This window comes from Pinus tabuliformis, chromosome 2_2 (assembly GCF_031772625.1).
Source record: "Pinus tabuliformis cultivar Carrire ecotype Pingquan chromosome 2_2, CPIR1, whole genome shotgun sequence".
NCBI lineage: Eukaryota > Viridiplantae > Streptophyta > Pinopsida > Pinales > Pinaceae > Pinus > Pinus tabuliformis.
Window position 1 is genome coordinate 1,196,951,729 of NC_142300.1, and position 19,794 is coordinate 1,196,971,522.

The 19,794-nt window shown below is 41.8% G+C and overlaps 1 protein-coding gene across 3 annotated transcripts in view; it reads right to left on the bottom strand.

The window, feature by feature from the left end:
* LOC149197788 (uncharacterized) overlaps window positions 1-17,293 on the bottom strand; it is a 71,602-nt gene extending 54,309 nt beyond the window's left edge. For 2 of the 3 annotated variants that reach the window (XM_089405972.1, XM_089405971.1), the window contains exons 1-2: window positions 16,734-17,293; window positions 16,526-16,640 (exon numbers count right to left, since the gene is read on the bottom strand). In XM_089405972.1, coding sequence (XP_089262098.1) covers window positions 16,526-16,640; window positions 16,734-17,039 — 421 coding nt within the window. In that variant the 5' untranslated portion in view covers window positions 17,040-17,293. Of the gene's footprint in view, window positions 1-13,855; window positions 14,170-16,525; window positions 16,641-16,733 lie in introns of those variants that run through there. The other variant, XM_089405973.1, reaches the window with a different exon arrangement.
* Window positions 17,294-19,794: the final 2,501 nt, after the last annotated feature.

A 19,794-nucleotide genomic window follows, 5' to 3' on the forward strand; every position in this document is an offset into this window, starting at 1 on the left:
AAACTGAACAGTGGACAACTCTAGACAAAGAATTGAAATCAAGATAACTAACAATCCGACATGATCCAGATATTTTGAGATGGGGGACATACCACAAAAGGAACCTTCACCATAAACGAAGCCTATGACATTCAAGTAAGACAAGATCAGGACAGGCAAGATATCATATGCAAAAAAAAATTGGAAGGGAGGATGGTGGCCCAAGGTAACCCATTTCCTTTGGATGGTTTGCAAAGGGCGGATCTTGACCTGGGATCAATTGCAGAAAAGGGGATTCCAAGGCCCCTCCTTTTGTTGGCTATGTCATCAACACAGAGAAGACATGGAGCATATACTAAATACATGCCCGTTTGCGGTGCAGAAGTGGAGGCAAATGCAAGGAGTGTTTGAAAGAATGGACCAAGATCAAAATAGCATCAAAGAAGCAATTCTCCTCTGGAGAAGCCATATATTCTCAAGTCCAATGTTAAATCGAGCATGGGGCTTGGCCCTAGGATTCAATCTATCGGCGATATGGAATGAATGAAACCATAGAGTCTTTAAGAATGAAGCCACAACTCAGGAGAAGGTGTGGGAAGGAATAGTCCAGAACATCAGGGAAACAATCTTGTTGAGCAATGGCACCAAGAAGACTGGCAAGTGCCCCCCCAAGAAGCCTGTATCCTACAGAAACTCAACCTATCCCCGGAAATGATAGCCTCTTTGGCCTGGAAAAAAAACCGGGCAGGCTCGATATCCCAAACTCATTTCACTCCTCCTGAAGAAGGTTTCATGAAACTTAATTTCGATGGAGCGTCTAAAGGGAACCCAGGTGAGGCAGGCCTGGGTGGCTTCTTTAGGGACCCCCAGGCTAACACCCAGCTAATTTATGCTAACTCTTGCAGGATAGCTAGTAACAATGAGGCTAGGTTTGCAGCAACACGACAAGGACTCCTAATCCTGTCAGAATGGGATACCGAAACTTAGTGGTGGAAGGGGACTCAAGCCTGGTCATAAACACGTTGGCAAAACTGAACAATGGCACCAAACGGGACAAGCTCAACCAAAGCTGGAGGACAGCACGACTCATCCAAGAAATAGGGGAAATAATTCCTAAGTTCGACTACATTCTTGTGAGACTTGTCACAAGGGAGGGTGAATAAAGTGGCAGATTTTCTTGCGAATTGGGGATGCAACCACCAACACCATATGTTGGAAAAACGGTGGCGAGTCCAATATTTGGATGAAAACTTCAAAACCCTTGGGGAAATTCTAGAAGAGGACCTTAGAGAGAGCATGGATAGTAGCCCCCAGTAACTCAAGACCCCGTTCGAGATGTGGGCCAACAGTTGGGACAGCCCGGTCTTATTAATGATCGGTACCTCTCAAAATAGTACCACTGCCCCCCACATGCTCAAGGAAATGGTTGCAGTGACCCTTGGCATGAATGCATAGAGGAGTGGTGGGAAAGGTGGAGGGACACAAGGTGAGGTGATAAATAAAGGAAGGTAATGCAAAAACGCGAGCATTGTTAAAGTGTATGCTTGTGGTAGAAGGTGGTGTTGTAGTAGCTCGAGAGGGAGACGGAACCTGCGACTCAAAGCTTGACGACAAACACAAATTGAACCCGAGTATGTTATTTGGCCTCGCTCCTCCACTGTAATTATGTTATGGTTGGGGTTTTGCTGGGGTGAGAGGAGGGTAAATAGGAAGAAGTCCTCGTGGGTAGAGAACTCTTGGTGGCAATGGGGAAGGAAATTGGTGGCAATTGCCTGGTTCTGCGTCTATATCCTTTGCCAGTTGGGTAGTGCCTATGGTCGTTGGGGGGATAATCTCATGCTGTCGGGTTTGGAAATACCAGGCTCCTTAAACCACGCTTGGGGCGAGGCTGACTATTGCAAGCAAATGGGTGAGGGCAATGAGATGGAAGAAGGGGGAAGGGGGGAGCAGTCGATAAGTTGCATGGGAAGCAGACATTATAGCTGTAGGCAAAGCAAGTGTTGGGTTAACCGGAATTCCTCTCCGGACTATGGCAAGGCCAGAGAACCCGATTGGAAAACTAAATGGGTGAATGTGAGAAGCAACCCTATTACTCCCTAGGCAGAGGGGGCAAGGGTCCCAATTTCTTCCTGGAAAACTGTAAGGAGGAGGAGGGGACTGCATGAATGGCTTAGGCAAGGGAAGGTTGACCTGCATGTGAACGAAAGTTATGGGGCTTGGAAAAGGGGGAGCGACAGCGGGTTCGGTCTATGGACCACCCCATTGTCGAGTTCAGTCTATGGACCACCCCAGCTCTGAGGCCAAGAGAGCAAGAGGAGAGGAGAAGCAGGGGGTGGCACATAGTGCTGGCAAAACAATTCAGAAAAGGTCCCAAACTGCAATGCTTTGTTTTGGTTTAACAAACCATTGTTGTCACCAGGGTTCAAGAAATTTGGACATGGCTCAACCTACGAGGGGATGCGATCGTGGAAGGAGAGGCTCGGCACCTAAGAAAGACAAAGAGCCAAGCACATCGAAACCTCGAAGGGGCGGAAAGTTGGTAGAACACCTTATCACTGAAGAGGCGGAGGCTTACCACGAGGGGACGGATGAAGGAATCCGAAAACTGTTAGAAGAGTGGGAGGAGGAAATAAAACAAGGCAGTGAGACAGAGGAAGACATGGACAACTGGAGGACTTTAGTCCCGGATCCGGGCAACACCCGAGGAAGAATTATGCAGTTCAAACAAACTCTTTACCTCTATTGGTTAATGAAGAGTTTATTAGGCAAAGCAATGGAACAGATTTTTGTGGGAATGGCAGTGACACTCCAAGGTATACCGAGTTACAAGCAGGATTTACAGAAAATCCTATTCCAACTTCATAAACAAGACATCAGGCTGGATAGAATTGACCACCACATTCCTTACATACTGGAATTGAATGAGATGCCTGGGCCATCATCGAAGGATCCGACACTTGTTGAATCTTCCTCAGAGGAGCAGAAGGGATAGACTCTTACCTATGCATATTTTTGTTTCATGCAGATAGCTTTTAATTTCTGTTATGCAAATATCAGTTTAGATAGATATGTAGTGTATGGACATGAAACAGAGACATATCTAGCTTGGCTAGAGAGATTAAGACTGAACTGTTTTTGGATGGCTTACAATGCGGACAGGCGGCCAACAGACTTGGTTTCCCTTCGAGGCCACCTAGTCAATCTATGTGGTGTAAATTTGTCTTTGTTTAATAGAAAATGGAATGGTCCTGCTAAGCTTAACAAAAAAAAATATGACAAAAACGTTTGAGTCAAATTTTTAAAATGTTGCAGATATGATGATCATGAAATGTGTTAACACTCCTGCTCCCAACATCACCGTTTTGATTCTTGAACCAATACGATCATTACTTGTTTTCAAATTTCTAAAAGAGAATTTTCAAACAAGGTATAAAATGTACATATCTTTTGCAAAATACTGACGTGTCACTTTTATATGCACAAGAGAAAACAAGGAAGATACAATGAAATGTAAGACAGATCTAAGATACAATACAATCTTGGATCTTTCCAAATCACCCAACTAATAGAACAAGATCAGCCCAACCACTGAAAATAGACAGCATAGATGGATCCACAAGTATACAGATGCTAGCCAATACATCAGGTCGTTAATACACTGAGCAATTTATGCTATTCAGATAGGCAACATAGGCTGTCAACTAAGAATTTTGTGTTGTAATCAGCCTGGAGAACCAAGACAGCTTTGTTTGCCTCACGTAGAAAGTATATTGTTGGATATACATCAAGGAATACATTCAGATAGGCAAATTAGGTAGTCAACTAAGAATTCTGTGATGTAAGCATCCTGGGGAGTCAAGACATAATTTTTTGGCTCACTTAGATAATGTACCAAGCATTCCACTTACCCTCAAGCTTCAACATAATTCAAGGATGTTCATTCACTAACACAGTTCCAACCCAGAGAGACTCATCTCAAATAAGGAATATTCCACTAAATCTTCTTCCAGTGTACCTCAAATTTCGGGGAAGAAGATATGATATACCAGTTAAAACCTTTTACAAATCTGGAATCTACCTGCATTGACTATCAAAAAGTTGCAATCAAAAATACTAAACATAGAGCCAAAAAAAAACCGAAACACAATTCCATAGATAAGATAATAAGAAGAAAAATTTATTAATGTTCAATGAATGCCCACAATAGTAGGTCAATGGAGCTTAAAAAGGTACATACAGAGTAGGTACATGGTGGGAGTGTGAAAGCAACTCCTATAGTGACACTATTAAAAGCAATGTTCCACCAAGTTTCCAAGAAGTGGGGACGGGGGAGCGGGGATACACAGGAGCAGCCTATGCAAAAGCTCCCCACCATTTTTTAGGAAACATGGGGGGACCTCGGGGTCCTTAACACAAAGGACCCCGACAAAAATAGTAAAATAAAAATACTAAAAACTTATAAATATATCATTGAAATTTTATAATTTAAGTGTCTTTATTATTATATAACACTTACGTCATGAAGGATAAATTGATGAATTATATAACTGAAACAAATTTAGAACGAAAAGCGTGATACAATCATACATCATACATGTCATTGTACAGTGTAACAATGTACAATGAAAATAAAAGTTTAAACTGTATTGAAGTTCCAACTATAAATATTGAATATTGAAATAAAAGTCAATTTTGATACATCAAGAGTCAATTTTTTATAGAATCAAGTCCAATATATCATATATCAAGACTCAAAACAAACTGAAGTCTGAAACAAAAAAGCAAATAACATAAGAACATATCAAATGACAAATGAGCATAATTGCTCAAGGTAATGCCCCACTAGTCTTTGCATCCAGCTATTGCATGAATAAATCAGGATCAACCATGTCACCATCTGAATCAGAATCACTTGCATTCTCAAACATGCTAAGTGGCACACTAACCAACCCCATCTATGTCTCATCAAGTCTCCATATCTACCTTTGCATCATCCTCTGGATCAACATCCCATCGTGTTGTTGGTCCCTTCAAATACTCAGGTGTCTTCCTATGCTCAAGACGTAGGGCATTGTGCATAGCAACTAACTTCTCCGCTCTTCCAAAGGTAAGCTTGTTCCTCTTGATTGAGTGGATGAAGCTATATGTGGACCAATTCCTCTCTGCTACAAAGGAACTAGCAATCTGAGACAACAAACGCATAGCTAGATGTTTGAGCTCTGGAGCACCATCCCCATGCATCCTCCACCAACCAATCAGGTCATCTTGGGCTAGATCTATGTGATCTACCCGAGCACCATGTGTGTTGAAGGGACCACTAAGAGAAGCAAACTGAACAAATTGCCTTCGAAGTTTTTCCCCCTCCTACTCATTGTACATCTTTGCAATTACATCTAGGAAGCCATTCTTTACCTCATGATCATCAATAGGAGGCACTCTACCAGGCCTTTCAACATACCATTTTGGTTTTAATGCATATGTTGCCATGTGCAAAGGTGTGTTCATGCGATCCCACCTACGTTGAATGATGGGTCGAATCTAGGATGTATAGAACTCTAATGAGGGCTCCCTTTGTTGAGTGGTTGCCTTCACATGACCCAACATGCTATTAAAGGTCTCATAGATCTCTCCAAGACTAAGAGAATTTGAATTAGTGTAATGAATGACCTCCACAAAAGGGACCAAGAATGACACCAAATAAGAACAATTTGCCCACCAATCATTGTCCAACACCTGAATCCTGACATTCTTCCCCAAGTTTGTCTTTGATTCTGACCACTTTCCCCACTATGGACTGACAACCAAGGATTGTAGTGGTGCTTGTACCTCTAACATCCTCTCCAATAAGAGAAAATAGCTAGCATATCTAGTATCGGTGGGCTTGAGGAATTCCTTCCTCGTGTGAGCCCTATACATGGCCAAGGAGGTGTGGTGGTTGTAGATAAACATTTGCACATCTCTAACATTTGTCACCAAATATGATATCCACTGAATTTTGCCAATGTCCTTCAGTGCATGCACACAACAAGAATCCAAAAATTATGTTGATACCTGCTTTGAATCAATAACCCGTTTGATCTATAAACTGCTATTGCATCTATCACAACCTACACCACACTATCAGCCCCAACATCCTCTACAGCTTCTCGAAGAAGCTCAAATTGGAAAGATGCATCCTTGCGCTTTCCAGAATAGTCAACAACTTTAAGAAAGAATGGACCTTTTGCAGATGTCACTATGATGTTCATTAGTATGCATTTTTGGATGTCAGTCCATCCATCCAAAACAATAGAGCAACCAAGCCTCAACTATGTTTGTCTCATTCTCTCTTTTTGCACATTAATTTTGGACACTTGTCTATCTAAAATTGTTGTTCTAAGCTTATGTTCTCTGGGTGGTACATATGAAAGCCCTATTTCTGCAATTGCTTGGACCATTTCCTTGTAATAAGGAGAACGAACAACATGGAAGGGAATTCCATTGGCAAAAAAAATTTGCCAATTGCATCATTTGTGTCATTTCAATCTAGAACATTGTACATCCCGGACATTGTAGCACACATTGCACAAGAACAAGATGTACCAATAGAACCCTTTGTCTTTTTTGATGCAGCACTAGATAGAGGCATATTTGTGCATGGATCAACATTTTTGCTAGAAAACGATCATTTTCCCCTAGCTGCCCTTTCTAGCTTCCCAAGTTGTTCTCTTTGAGTTGGGTTTAGGTTCTATGAGGGACATATATTGACTCCTTTACCTGTAATAGCCAAAATATATTGCTTCACCCTAGTATAGCTGCCAACAAAGTGATGCCCACAAATATTGCAGACCCAATCACGTGAGCCACCACCAACTTTTGGATTTTTTTCGGTTGTTTGGTTACATAGATTAGAAGCAATTTTAGAGGATTAAATGTCCCCTTTGCAAATTTTGCCAGATCTTTTGGTGGGCCTTCAAAATCTACACCATGCAAAGACCTATTTTGATTTCCTGCCCTCCTGTAATTGCTTTCAATTTCTTCTTGTGCATCATGTGACTCACTACCACCGTAGTTGCTATCACTATTCCGAGAATAACTCATAGTTGTAACTTGTAGGTTGTAACAAGGGTTTTGAATTGATTTAAAAATTAAAACAATAAATATTAATAAGGTTTTATGTTGAAATTTGGTACTGGAGGACAAGTGGTTCCCTTAGGCTTTGATCTTTGGCCTAGGGAAAAGTGTCCAAAAGAATTTAATTTTTCTCCTAAAGTGACTTTATAATTTTATAAAGTTAAATCTAATTTAAAAGTGACTTTAAGTGATAAAGTTACTAAGTCTAATTTTAAAGTAACTTTTATAAAATAAATGAAAAATTAGAAAGGAAAAGTGACTTTGGAAATAAATGACTAAGTGGGTCTTTATTAAAGTGGGGTGAATTAAAAAATAGAAAGTGAGATTTAAATGAGCATTTAATCTCAGCCATTGATCTAAATCTATTTCAGCCATTGGATTTAGAGATCACCCAAAAGTCACTTGGATCACCCAAAAGTCACTTGGAGTTATATTAAAGGAGGAAAAGGTCATTCATTCTTTCATGAGCAGATTGGGAGAAGGAGAGCAAGAGAGCAAGAAAGATTTCTGAGCAGGGAGGAAAAGGAGACAGCAGCTTGGCACACATTCCAAGGCAGCAGTTGAGCAGATTTGTACAGCTGATTCAGCACATAGTGAAAGGCAGATTTTTGCACAAAAATCGAGGAGCAGTTTGCTGATTTTTCTGCACACAAAACGGAGGCCGTACAGCATTTATTGCTGTCCTGTTTGCTGTAATTTCCAGATTGCTATGAGGCACGGGAAAGGAGATAAGTTGTAAATTTGCTTGCTGATTTTTTGCTGAATAATTCTCACTGTAAAAAGGCAATTTTCAGAAATAAAGAAGAGCTCTCAAACTGGTTTTCCCCAAGAGTTGTAGGGGGTTTTTCCAGGGTCAAGTTGACCAAAAATATCAGTGTTTTAATGTGTTTTAATGGCTGTTTTTTATTGCTGATTTTTAATTCTGCAATTTCCAGCATTCTGAAAAATTTCCAGAATTTGTGTTTTCAGCAATATTTATTTTTTTCAGTCTGTTAAATGTATGGTTATGGGAATGGGCATTTAACTACATGGGAGAAATAAGGAGAAACTGAAAACCGGGGTTGGAAAACAGAAATTTTTACATGGTATCAGAGCTTGAGTGCTGAAGGGCAGTTTGGGACAGCAAAAGGAAAAATTACAGTTGCTGATTTTTCACTCAGAAAATTCCAGCAAGCTGATTTTTTCATAAACAGCGGTTTTATCTTTACTACAGCAGTGCTATTTTTCAGTTTTAGGACAGCAGGATGTCATTGGGATTGAGGGTGGAGGATAGGCTGGATGGGCATATAAATTACAGCGTTTGGAAGGAGAGAATGCAAAGTATCTTTGAGGAGGCAGAACTCTGGGATATCATGGTGCATACCACACAGAACCCTGTTGTTGTGTCCATTGATGTTACTCAGTTGGCTGAGTATAAAAAGAAGAACAATAAGGGTAAGAGGCTGATTCTAGACGGAATCAAAGACCATTGCATTCCTCATGTGAGAGGAAAGAGCAATGCCCATGAGATGTGGACAGCATTGTCCAATCTCTACCAGAGTACCAATGAGAACCGGAAGATGGTCCTGAAGGAGAAGCTGAAGAACATTAAGATGGGTAATGATAGTGCAGCTGGATATCTCACAAAGATTACTAATGTGAGAGATGAGTTGGCAGCGATTGGAGAGGCCATTCCACCCACTGAGTTGATGCGGATTGCAGTGAATGGCCTCCCCCGTTCATGGTTGAACTTTGCTGATGGGGTTTGTGCACGTGAGACCCTTCCCACATGGGAGAGGTTTTGGGATGATTGCATTCAGACAGAGATCAGGAAAGGTCAGCTTGGGGCAGCCAAGCCAGTTGAGCAGGATGAGGATGTAGCACTGGTGGCAGGAGGCAAGAAAGGCAAAGGGAAGAAGCAGGCTTCCACAAGCAGTGGTGGGGGCAAAGGCAAAGGTAAAGGTAAACAGGGGAACACACAGAAGGACTATTCCAAGGTGAAGTGTTGGAATTGTCAAAAGATGGGACACTATGCAGTTGTGTGTCCGGAGAAGAAGAAGAAGAAGGGGAAGAACTAGGACGTGGCAGCTTCAGCAGAGATTGAGGACTTTGCTGGTCGTTTTGACCGAGAGTTTGCGTTCACTACGTGTGAGTCCTCTAGTGCAGGATCACCTGCCACACAGGTTCAGAGGGAGCATGCTTTTCCCTCGATTAGCGGAGCATCTTCAGGTATCTGGTATGTGGACAGTGGGGCTTCACGTCATATGACAGGAGTCCGTGAGTACTTCTCAGAGCTTTCAGAGAGTGGTACTGATATTGAGGTAGTACTCGGTGATGACAGAGTTGTTAGAGCAGTCGGGGCGGGGACAGTGACATTTCAGAGGGAGTCCAAACCTCCCTTGAAGGTGTCAGAGGTTCTTTATGTGCCAGGGATGAGGAAGAACCTCATATCCGTCTCAACTTTGGAGGACAGAGGATATGAGGTACTGTTCAGGGGAGGACAGGTGTTGTTGTATCCCAGGGGCGCTCCAGCTGATTCAACTAGAGTGATAGGTGTACGCCATGCAAAGGTGTACAAGTTTGCATTCCAACCCCTTTTGGCATTGAGCAGTAGTACCGACAGCAGAGCTAGCAGTTCTGAGCTGTGTGAGATTTGGCACCGCAGGATGGGACACATGTATCATGGAGCCTTGAGGACATTGCGGGAGATCACCACAGGTGTGCCAGATTTCAGTACTGATCACTTTGATACTTGCAGAGGTTGTGCAATGGGCAAGTTTGCCAAATCCCCTTTTCCCAGCAGTGACAGCAGAGCGACGGGGATACTTGATTTGATTCATTCCGATGTGAGCGGTCGGATGTCTCATGTTTCCTTAAGTGGATATGAGTACTATGTCTTATTCATTGATGATCACTCCAGGAGGACCTGGATTTATTTCTTGAAGACCAAGAGTGAGGTCTTCAAGCGGTTTCAGGAGTTCAGAGCTCTTGTGGAGACTCAGACAGGTCGAAAGATCAAGTCCCTGAGGTCGGACAATGGAGGAGAGTACACCCTTGGAGAGTTTGTTGATTATTGTGCGGAGGCAGGCATTAGGAGGGAGTTCACTGTTCCTTACAACCCCCAGCAGAACGGGGTTGCGGAGAGGAAGAACAGATCCATCATAGGGGCTGCCAAAGCCATGATACATGATCAGGGGTTGCCATTGTTCTTGTGGGCAGAGGCCTGCAACACAGCTGTTTACTTGCAGAACAGGAGTCCGCATCGTGCCTTGGGGCACATGACTCCGGAGGAGGCTTTCTCTGGGAAGAAGCCTGATCTTGGTCATCTTCATATCTTTGGATGCATTGCATACTCCTATATACCCAAGGAGAAGAGGACCAAACTAAAACCGCCGCAGAGAAGGGTATCTTTGTGGGCTACAGTGAGACCTCAAAGGCCTTTCGGATTTACATTCCTGCACAGAGGAGAGTTGTTGTCAGACGGGATGTGAAGTTCGAGGAGGACAGGGCCTTTAGGAGGTCACGGGAGTTAGAGTATCTGGATCAGCCAGACCCTCAACAGCAGTTGAGTCAGTCGCAGGGATCCAGTGGGCAGGGATCAGAAGGATCAGGAGGTACATCTATGAGGATGTCAGGTCCGTCAGTGAGCAGTGGCTCATCGAGCCAGAGGGGTGGTGCTCCGGGCAGCATGCAGAGCAGTTCACAGAGCAGTTCACTAGGGAGTCCACTGATGGACAGTTCACACAGTACCTCAGCTTCTACAGGTTCAGGTGCAGGCAGGAGGACAGCAGACAGACAGTCAGGAGTTCAGGCTACTGAGGATGATGAGGAGGAGGAGTTTCATTCTCCGGTGGGAGAAGTGCGCTCAGGGAAGAGGAAGCCCAAGTGGCTTCAGGACACCTTGAGAGATGCCACATCTGTTGCTGAGCCGAAGAGGCCGGTCAGAGAGAGTAGACCACCTGAGAGGTTTTGTAGCTATATGGCGATGGTCACCAGCATCCTTGACTCTGAGCCTTCTAGCTATGAGGAGGCAGCTAGCCAGCAGGTCTGGAGAGAGGCCATGCAGGAGGAGTATTCTTCTATCATGAAGAATGATGTTTGAGAGGTGGTGCCGAGGCCTGAGGGCAAATCCGTGGTTACTTCCAGATGGCTTTACAAGGTAAAGCATGCTGCAGATGGCAGCATTGAGAAATTCAAAGCAAGGTTTGTGGCTAGAGGGTTCTCCCAGGTAGAGGGAGTTGATTATGAGGAGACCTTCGCTCCCGTGGCTCGATATACTTCGATGCGCTCCATTATATCGATAGCAGCAGAGATGGGTTGGAAGATCCACCAGATGGATGTGAAGACCGCATTTCTCAATGGCTTCATATAGGAGGAGGTGTACATTGAGCAGCCACAGGGCTTTGAGGTGCATGGGAAGGAATCCCATGTGTGCAAACTGAAGAAGGCCCTTTATGGCCTGAAGCAAGCTCCCAGAGCTTGGTACTCCAAGATAGATACATATTTGTAGGGGATGGGTTTCACAAAGAGTGAGGCAGATCCGAACCTTTACTTTATTGTGATTGGTGAGGAGCCTCTCATTCTGGTGTTGTATGTGGATGACTTGATCATTACAGGTGCAGAGAGACTCATAGAGCACTGCAAGAGAGATCTTGCGGCGGAGTTTGAGATGAAGGACATCGGTTTGATGCATTACTTTTTGGGTTTGGAGGTGTGGCAGGAGGAGGGGCATTTCTTCCTGGGGCAGGGGAAGTATATTGTGGACATCCTTAGCAGATTCCACATGGAGGATTGTAGACCCATGTCGACACCGATGATCACCAACTGGAAGAAGCTTCATGCTTCGGATTCCGAGTTGGTGGATCCCACATTGTACAGGCAGCTGATTGGTTCCTTGATGTATTTGGTCAACACTAGACCAGATATCTGTTTTGCAGTCAACACGATGAGTCAGTTTATGTGTGAGCCTAGGAAGGTTCACTAGGTGGCTGCAAAACACATTTTGCGGTACTTGCAGGGGACAGTGGATTATGGTCTGGACTACAGGCAGGGAGATGGAGTGAGATTGGCAGGATACACTGATTCTGATTGGGCAGGTTGTGCTTCTGATAGGAAGAGAACTTCAGGGTGCTATTTCGGGTTGGGTTCAGCAGTAGTGTCATGGTTCAGCCGGAAGCAGCAGTCAGTAGCACTGAGTTCAGTGGAAGCAGAGTATATGGCAGCCAGTCTAGCTAGTTGTGAGGCTATCTGGCTTCGCAAGATGTTGTTTGGCTTATTTGGTCAGCCGTTGAGACCTTCAATGATTTACTGTGATAATCAGAGTTGCATTAAACTCACGGAGAATCCAGTATTTCATGATAGGTCAAAGCATATCGGGATCAGATATCATTTCATCAGAGACTATGTTCAGAAGGGAGTTGTGAAGCTTGAGTATATTTCCACTGATGAGCAGGTTGCAGATATCCTTACCAAAGCCTTACCACAGGGCAAGCATGTCTACTTCAGGGACAAGATGGGTGTGGTGAGGAACACCTTCCTCGGTAAGAGGGAGTGTTGAAATTTGGTACCGGAGGACAGGTGGTTCCCTTAGGCTTTGATCTTTGGCATAGGGAAAAGTGTCCAAAAGAATTTAATTTTTCTCCTAAAGTGACTTTATAATTTTATAAAGTTAAATCTAATTTAAAAGTGACTTTAAGTGATAAAGTTACTAAGTCTAATTTTAAAGTAACTTTTATAAAGTAAATGAAAAATTAGAAAGGAAAAGTGACTTTGGAAATAAATGACTAAGTGGGTCTTTATTAAAGTGGGGTGAATTAAAAAATAGAAAGTGAGATTTAAATGAGCATTTAATCTCAGTCATTGATCTAAATCTATTTCAGCCATTAGATTTAGAGATCACCCAAAAGTCACTTGGATCACCCAAAAGTCACTTGGAGTTATATTAAAGGAGGAAAAGGTCATTCATTCTTTCATGAGCAGATTGGGAGAAGGAGAGCAAGAGAGCAAGAAAGATTTCTGAGCAGGGAGGAGAAGGAGACAGCAACTTGGCACACATTCCAAGGCAGCAGTTGAGCAGATTTGTACAGCTGATTCAGCACATAGTGAAAGGCAGATTTTTGCACAAAAATCGAGGAGCAGTTTGCTGATTTTTCTGCACACAAAACGGAGGCCGTACAGCATTTATTGCTGTCCTGTTTGCTGTAATTTCCAGATTGCTGTGAGGCACGGGAAAGGAGATAAGTTGTAAATTTGCTTGCTGATTTTTTGCTGAATAATTCTCACTGTAAAAAGGCAATTTTCAGAAATAAAGAAGAGCTCTCAAACTGGTTTTCCCCAAGAGTTGTAGGGGGTTTTTCCAGGGTCAAGTTGACCAAAAATATCAGTGTTTTAATGTGTTTTAATGGCTGTTTTTTATTGCTGATTTTTTAATTCTGCAATTTCCGGCATTCTGAAAAATTTCCAGAATTTGTGTTTTCAGCAATATTTATTTTTTTCAGTCTGTTAAATGTATAGTTATGGGAATGGGCATTTAACTACATGGGAGAAATAAGGAGAAACTGAAAACCGGGGTTGGAAAACAGAAATTTCTACATTTTATGCATTTTCATAAATTATGTATATTATAAATTTAAAATTTTCATAATTTTTGTATTATTAATGCAACTTCTAAGTTCTATACATTATTAATAAAATTAAATTCTTGTTAAAAAATTTAAAAAATAAATGCACATTGCACAGGCATTCAATCTAGACGTGTTTACTTTAGCTGAGAGAGTTTACTTACAAGTTACAATGGCAAATGCTGAGACTTGAGAGTAACGATGGCTAAGAGCTGAGTCCCATCCAACAGTGGCAAATGTTGAGAGAGTGCAACGACAACTGAGAGTCGAGTCCCCTCCGGTAGTGGCAAACGCTGAGAGAGTGCAACGGTGGCTAAGAGCCCTCCGGCAGTGGGAAACGCTTAGAGTGCAGGGCAAGGAACTTCGTGCAACAGCTTACACGACGGCAACTTCGTGCAGTGGCAGTGGCAAATGCTAAGAATGCAGGGCAGGTGACTTCGATAAGGACGTCTTCGTGCAATGGCTTCCACACTTCAAATGCAACTTCCACAGCTTCCACGAAACAATGAAAAACATAAGAACCCTTCCACCCCTTCATAACAAGCAAAATTTTAATGTTTAAAAAAAAATTGCAATTTCAGTTTATTAAGAAAACAAACCCTTTTTTTCTAGGAAACTACCCCAAATTTTGAGGAAACGACCCCCTTTGAAGTTTCTATGTGTGCCCTTTTTTTGGGAGCATTGGGAAACGACCCCTAGATGACCCCAAGTCCTCAGAGCACGAGGCAGCGAGAAATTGCGATTCCCAAAGTGGGGGGATGCGACCCGTGGAACACTGATTAAAAGCAAATAAAGAAAAAGATCTACATACCTAGCTAAAAGAAAAGGTACTAATACATGATAAATTCTAAAGATCAGAAGTGATGTGCAGTACAAAAAGAGAATTTCCAGGCATGCATGAGGATGTCCATGATTTTGAAATTGACTTTTCGTCCAAAATCTAATACAACCAGCAAGGGCTTTAAGGACCAGACTAGGCCATAATATGACATGGTCAAGAGATAATTCACACATTAGTTCATGGCTCTTCAAGCTAAAACTAAGGATACACACACACATATATATGGACCACAACAGTCTTCCAGGAGTTGCCACAGATGCTCAGGCTTTCTGTTTGCTTTGATTGCCACAGATGCTCAGGCTTTCTGTGTGCTTTGATTCATGGGTTCGCACAGATGGGACATTTCACATTCCAATCTGTAATAATGAGTGGGGCTCCCTTGCAATGAGGCGTGTCTTGCCATAACATTCCAGGTTTTGGTTGCTGGTAACATCTCAGCCGTTCCATCAGGGGTCTCGCCAACATAGGTTCCACAAATGTGGAAGCAGGCAAGTAGGTGAGTGAGCAGGAGATGAAATAGGTCTACACACATGACCAGCACAATGATGTTCCTCGGTCACCTTTGGATGATGACATTGAACAAAGGACACACATACACATACATATGGACCACTCCAGTCTTCCAGGAGTTGCCACAGGTTTTCTGTTTGCTTTGATTCATGGGTTCGCACAGATGGGACATTTCACATTCCATTCTGTAATAATGAGTGGGACTCCTTTGTACTGAGGTGTTGTCTCTTGCCATAACATTCCAGATTTTGGTTGCTGGCAACATCTCAGCTGTTCCATCAGGGGTCTGGCCAACATAGGTTCCACAAATGTGGAAGCAGGCAAGTAGGTCAGTGAGCAGGAGATGAGACAGGTACGCACATGACCAGCACAATGAAGTTCCTCGGTCACCTTTGGATGACATTGAACAAATTTCTACATATCCCACATGTCGTCAAAATTCCCAACGAGAATGACGATGGATAGATGCCGTTAGTTGTTTATTAACTGCCTCAAGCAGCTGCATGGCCCAAGCCTGAAGATGATGAACCAGATCCTGCAGCTTTGGCGGTCTGTACCTAATCTAATGTTCATGCTTTTTGCTAGTTCACCCCTGGGTACTTGGCCTGTCAAGTTTTTCAGGTATTTTGGCTCGATTATGGAGGGGATTTTGCATGTTTAATGACCACGTTGAATTTTTTTAATCCCATTTCATGAGGAAAAATATCTACTGGGCAGGCAAGCAAGGAGGAAGCCGCAAACCAGCCTTTAAGAAAGCTCACGTATATGGACCCAGCGAACTTGCGGAAGCCTGACTGCTATGTGGAAGTGCATACCACCGTTTTGAGATGTACGTACACAGGGATAGTCCTATCCAGCATATATTTAAGGAGGCGACTAAGCCGACATCCATCTCCCTTCCATTTCCAATGCGTAGCTCTGATGGCTATGGCTCTAATGCCGGGTGGGTGTCAACGTTCTATTCTGGATGATATCTGTACATATTGTAACATTAATCGAAATATAGAGAAGCATTAAATAAATAAAACACAAAAGCAAGCACATATCCTCTGCACATAACCAACAAGAAACCAGATAATACATAAACCATGGTCTTTGTGCGAACACATAACACACCTACTAGCACCAAAAATTTACAGCCTAAACTGCAAAACAATATTTTTTTATCCAACGCAAAACGACTAAAAGGAACCTGCTGAATACAATGTGTAGGATTAAAAGGATATAACAAAACGACTAAAAGGAACCTGCTGAATACAATGTGTAGGATTAAAAGGGTATAAGCACACACAAGACCTAAAATAAAAACTGGAAAAGGTTAAACTCTGAAGCAACCAACTCTGAAGCAACCATTTCTCCCCCATTCGTGAACCTTTTCTCCCCAATCCATGATCATTAGCAAGAATGTACTGAATACAATGTGTAGGGTTTTGGATTCGAGTGTTTAAGAGGGTTTAAAAAGGGTATAAGGAAGGTAGATTACATGTCGCCTTGTGTCGGCCGCTTCGAAAATAGGCTATCAGAGGCTGCGTATACGTGAGACACTGGAGAACAGAATTCAGGAAGCATGTGTTCCCGAGGTTCGCAAGACCGGCGCCCTGCTCACAACCCCAAATGCCCTAATCAATAAATCCCATGTGCAAAACCATAAAAAAATACGTTCTAGATTGAAGAAATCACAATTAACTCACAATTCTTCGAAGCTCGAATCCTCCGCTTGGCTCATAATACAACAGATCCTCCTGTAGCTCTTCGGTTCTGTGAGTTGCAGGCTCAGGAACACTGGGATTTTCGATCCCGGAACTCGGAGTTACACAATCGAACTGCGGATTGAGAGGTTCCATGTAGAATGCTTCGGACCCTTTAACTGTTTTATCCCGGGCGGGATGAAACAATATTCGTCGCTGGAGAAGAGGATCATTGGCGGCGCTTACAATACCGTCTAGAGGCTTTTTGACCATGAATGGATCTTGTTTGCCCTTCATTTTACCCGCCATGAGATGCCCAACTCAGTATTTTCGCAGTATGAGAATTCTGAAAACGGGGTATTCTCAGTTGTAGTCCACGAATTTTCTGCGATTGTATCGGTGCTGTGTATTATATTCTTGCTCCAAACAACAGTAGGATGAGATATGAGAGCCGGTTAACGGATCTATAAGGTGGCGAAATTATATGATTCAGTGTCCAGTGTTCAACCAGCGGGGAGACTCGCACTCCATTTTGGTAATCGCGGATATTTGTTGAATTGAATTGAATTGAATGGTTTTTAATGACGTCGACAGACATATAACTTAATTTATATTTAGGTTTTTTACTTAATTTATATTTAAACTTTTTTAGGTTGATTTTATGGTTATGGATTTTGAGTAAGAAATTTGTTGTTTTGTGAAGTTGTGTTTCCTCAAAAAGCTTACTCAGTGAGATTGTTTATTTTTAGGATGTTATCAAATTGACCACGAATAACTTCATATGTTGCACACTCTTTGATAAAATGTTATTTTGTTTTTACCGCTTTTATGTTGCAAAAAATGCAAGTTTGTTCTTCCCAATGTTCTTTAGGGACTGCCCATCTACTAGTGTCATATCTTAGATGATGGGAGTTAGTCCTCAATTGAGCAATTAAAATTTTAGTTGTTCTCTTGATTGAGGAATTCAAATACCCTTTATGATCATGTTTCCATGTTGGGTTAAATTTTTTGACATAATATTGTTTTTTTTCCTACCTGCTTTGTCCACATGGTAGTCTTAAATTTCTAACACCCACCTTTTTATCTCCTCCTTAGCGTGAGGGCAATCATGCAGATTTATGTCTCATTTGCCCAACCACTTTCTGTTTTGCTTCATCCATGTCTTTTTCCAGAGATTTAGCTCTGCTTCAACAACTAATTTGGGTCACCGATGCTTATCCATATTTTCAACCTTCTTTGGATAACTTAGCAAATGAATGATCATTTAAGCCTCAATTGGAAACATGCCAGCCTCCGCTAAAAGGATATCATATGGGACCGTTGATTTGACTTTGAGGTTACTTGTGATTAGGTGCTTTTGAATTCTTTCTATTTGTCGTCATTTGTGGCTTGACATGTTGCTCCCCCATATTTTGTAACCGTAGAGGATAACTAGCACCACTAATAGACCAAAGAGGGTTTTCTTAGTCTTTCAATCTCATAGTTATGCTTGTCTACGCCTGTTCTGAAGAAGGTACAAAACTTTCCACCGTCCTTGGATTCTCTTTGATCTACATGTCTCCCAACTAAGCCTATAGTGAAAGTCAATTCATAAATACTTGTACTCATATACAACCTCCAAGGGGTTGCCCTCAAAGAGAAAAATAATCTATTGTTTCTTTCTTTTCAAAGAAAATATCATGACTTTAATTTTGATGGTATTTACTTGCATTCTCACATCTCGACAAAAGAGTTACAAAGCTTTCAAGTGTTTTCTCAAACCTAATGCGATTTAGTGATAAGAAGAAGGTCATCTACATATAAAAGTAGTTTCACCACATATCTTGCCAGCTAGATACCTTCTCCTTCGATATTGCTTATCCACTCTTCAAGATTATCAATATATAAACCAAACAATGTGGGGGAAAGAGGACATCCATGTTGACTCCTATGTCACTGCCAAAGCATTCAGACATGCCTTCCTTTGTTCTGATTTTGGCTCTAACCCACTCATAAAGCTTATGAATAGTTGTCACATATTCCTTTAGGACCCTTAGTTCTTCCATTATATGTCATAGCTTATCTCTAGGGATAGTATCGAAGGCTTTTTTGAAGTCAACAAAGCAACAAAATGCTTCACCACCTTGGTTGTCCCAATATTTTTCAATGAAGTGTCTTAGAGTGACGCAATGATCAATTGTAGAATGTTTAGGCATGAAGCTAGTATGTTCTTTTGCACTTTTTCCCTCTTCTTATGCCCATTCGTTGATTTTGCGTTGTAGCATGCTCCCAAAAAGTTTTCCAAGAAGAGGGTTGATCATAATAGTATGGTAGTTAGAAGGGTTACTAATGTCTTTAGTTTTGTGAAGAGGTATAACAACACTAGTTGTCCACTTAACTAGAAAGCTATCTTGATTGACTCTGTTAATGATCTCTTTGATGTGTGGAACTAAAAGCTTCACTCCCCATTTTAAAAATTATGCCTGTAAACTGTCAATGTCTTGCGCTTTACCATTTGTCAGTTTCTTTATACATTGTTCAATATCAGCAACCGAAAATAGCTCTGTTGAGTAGACAATTATGGGAGTCTTACTTTTCTCATTCGTTCGCTCATATAGAATTTTTGCATAGTCTAACCACTAGACTTTGTGATATTATTTTCTATTTTCTTTTTCTTTTTCTTTTGTTGTAGTTCCTTCCAAAAACCTTTGGGATTATGTTTTCCCAGAGAAATTAATTCCTTCCTTCGTGAAATCACATAACTTTTTATTTATTTTATTTTATCAATTGTTTATATATAATCTTGTTTTCTTTGCTTGGCTTTTCTTTGAGGGATCTTTTTGCATCCTTGCATTCCTTATCATACCAATGATTAGCTAGGAAGGTATTTGAGATCCTCTTCAAAGGCGTAGAACTCTTACATACCTTTAAAGCTTTATGTATTAAGGGAATCAGCATACTACTGCATATATATATATATATATATATATATTATCTCTTTTGTTATCCTTGTAGCCCTTATTATTGTTTTTGGTCAGCTGGAGGTATTCTTTAAGAATAGCCCTAAAGAGCTCTAGATTTTCTT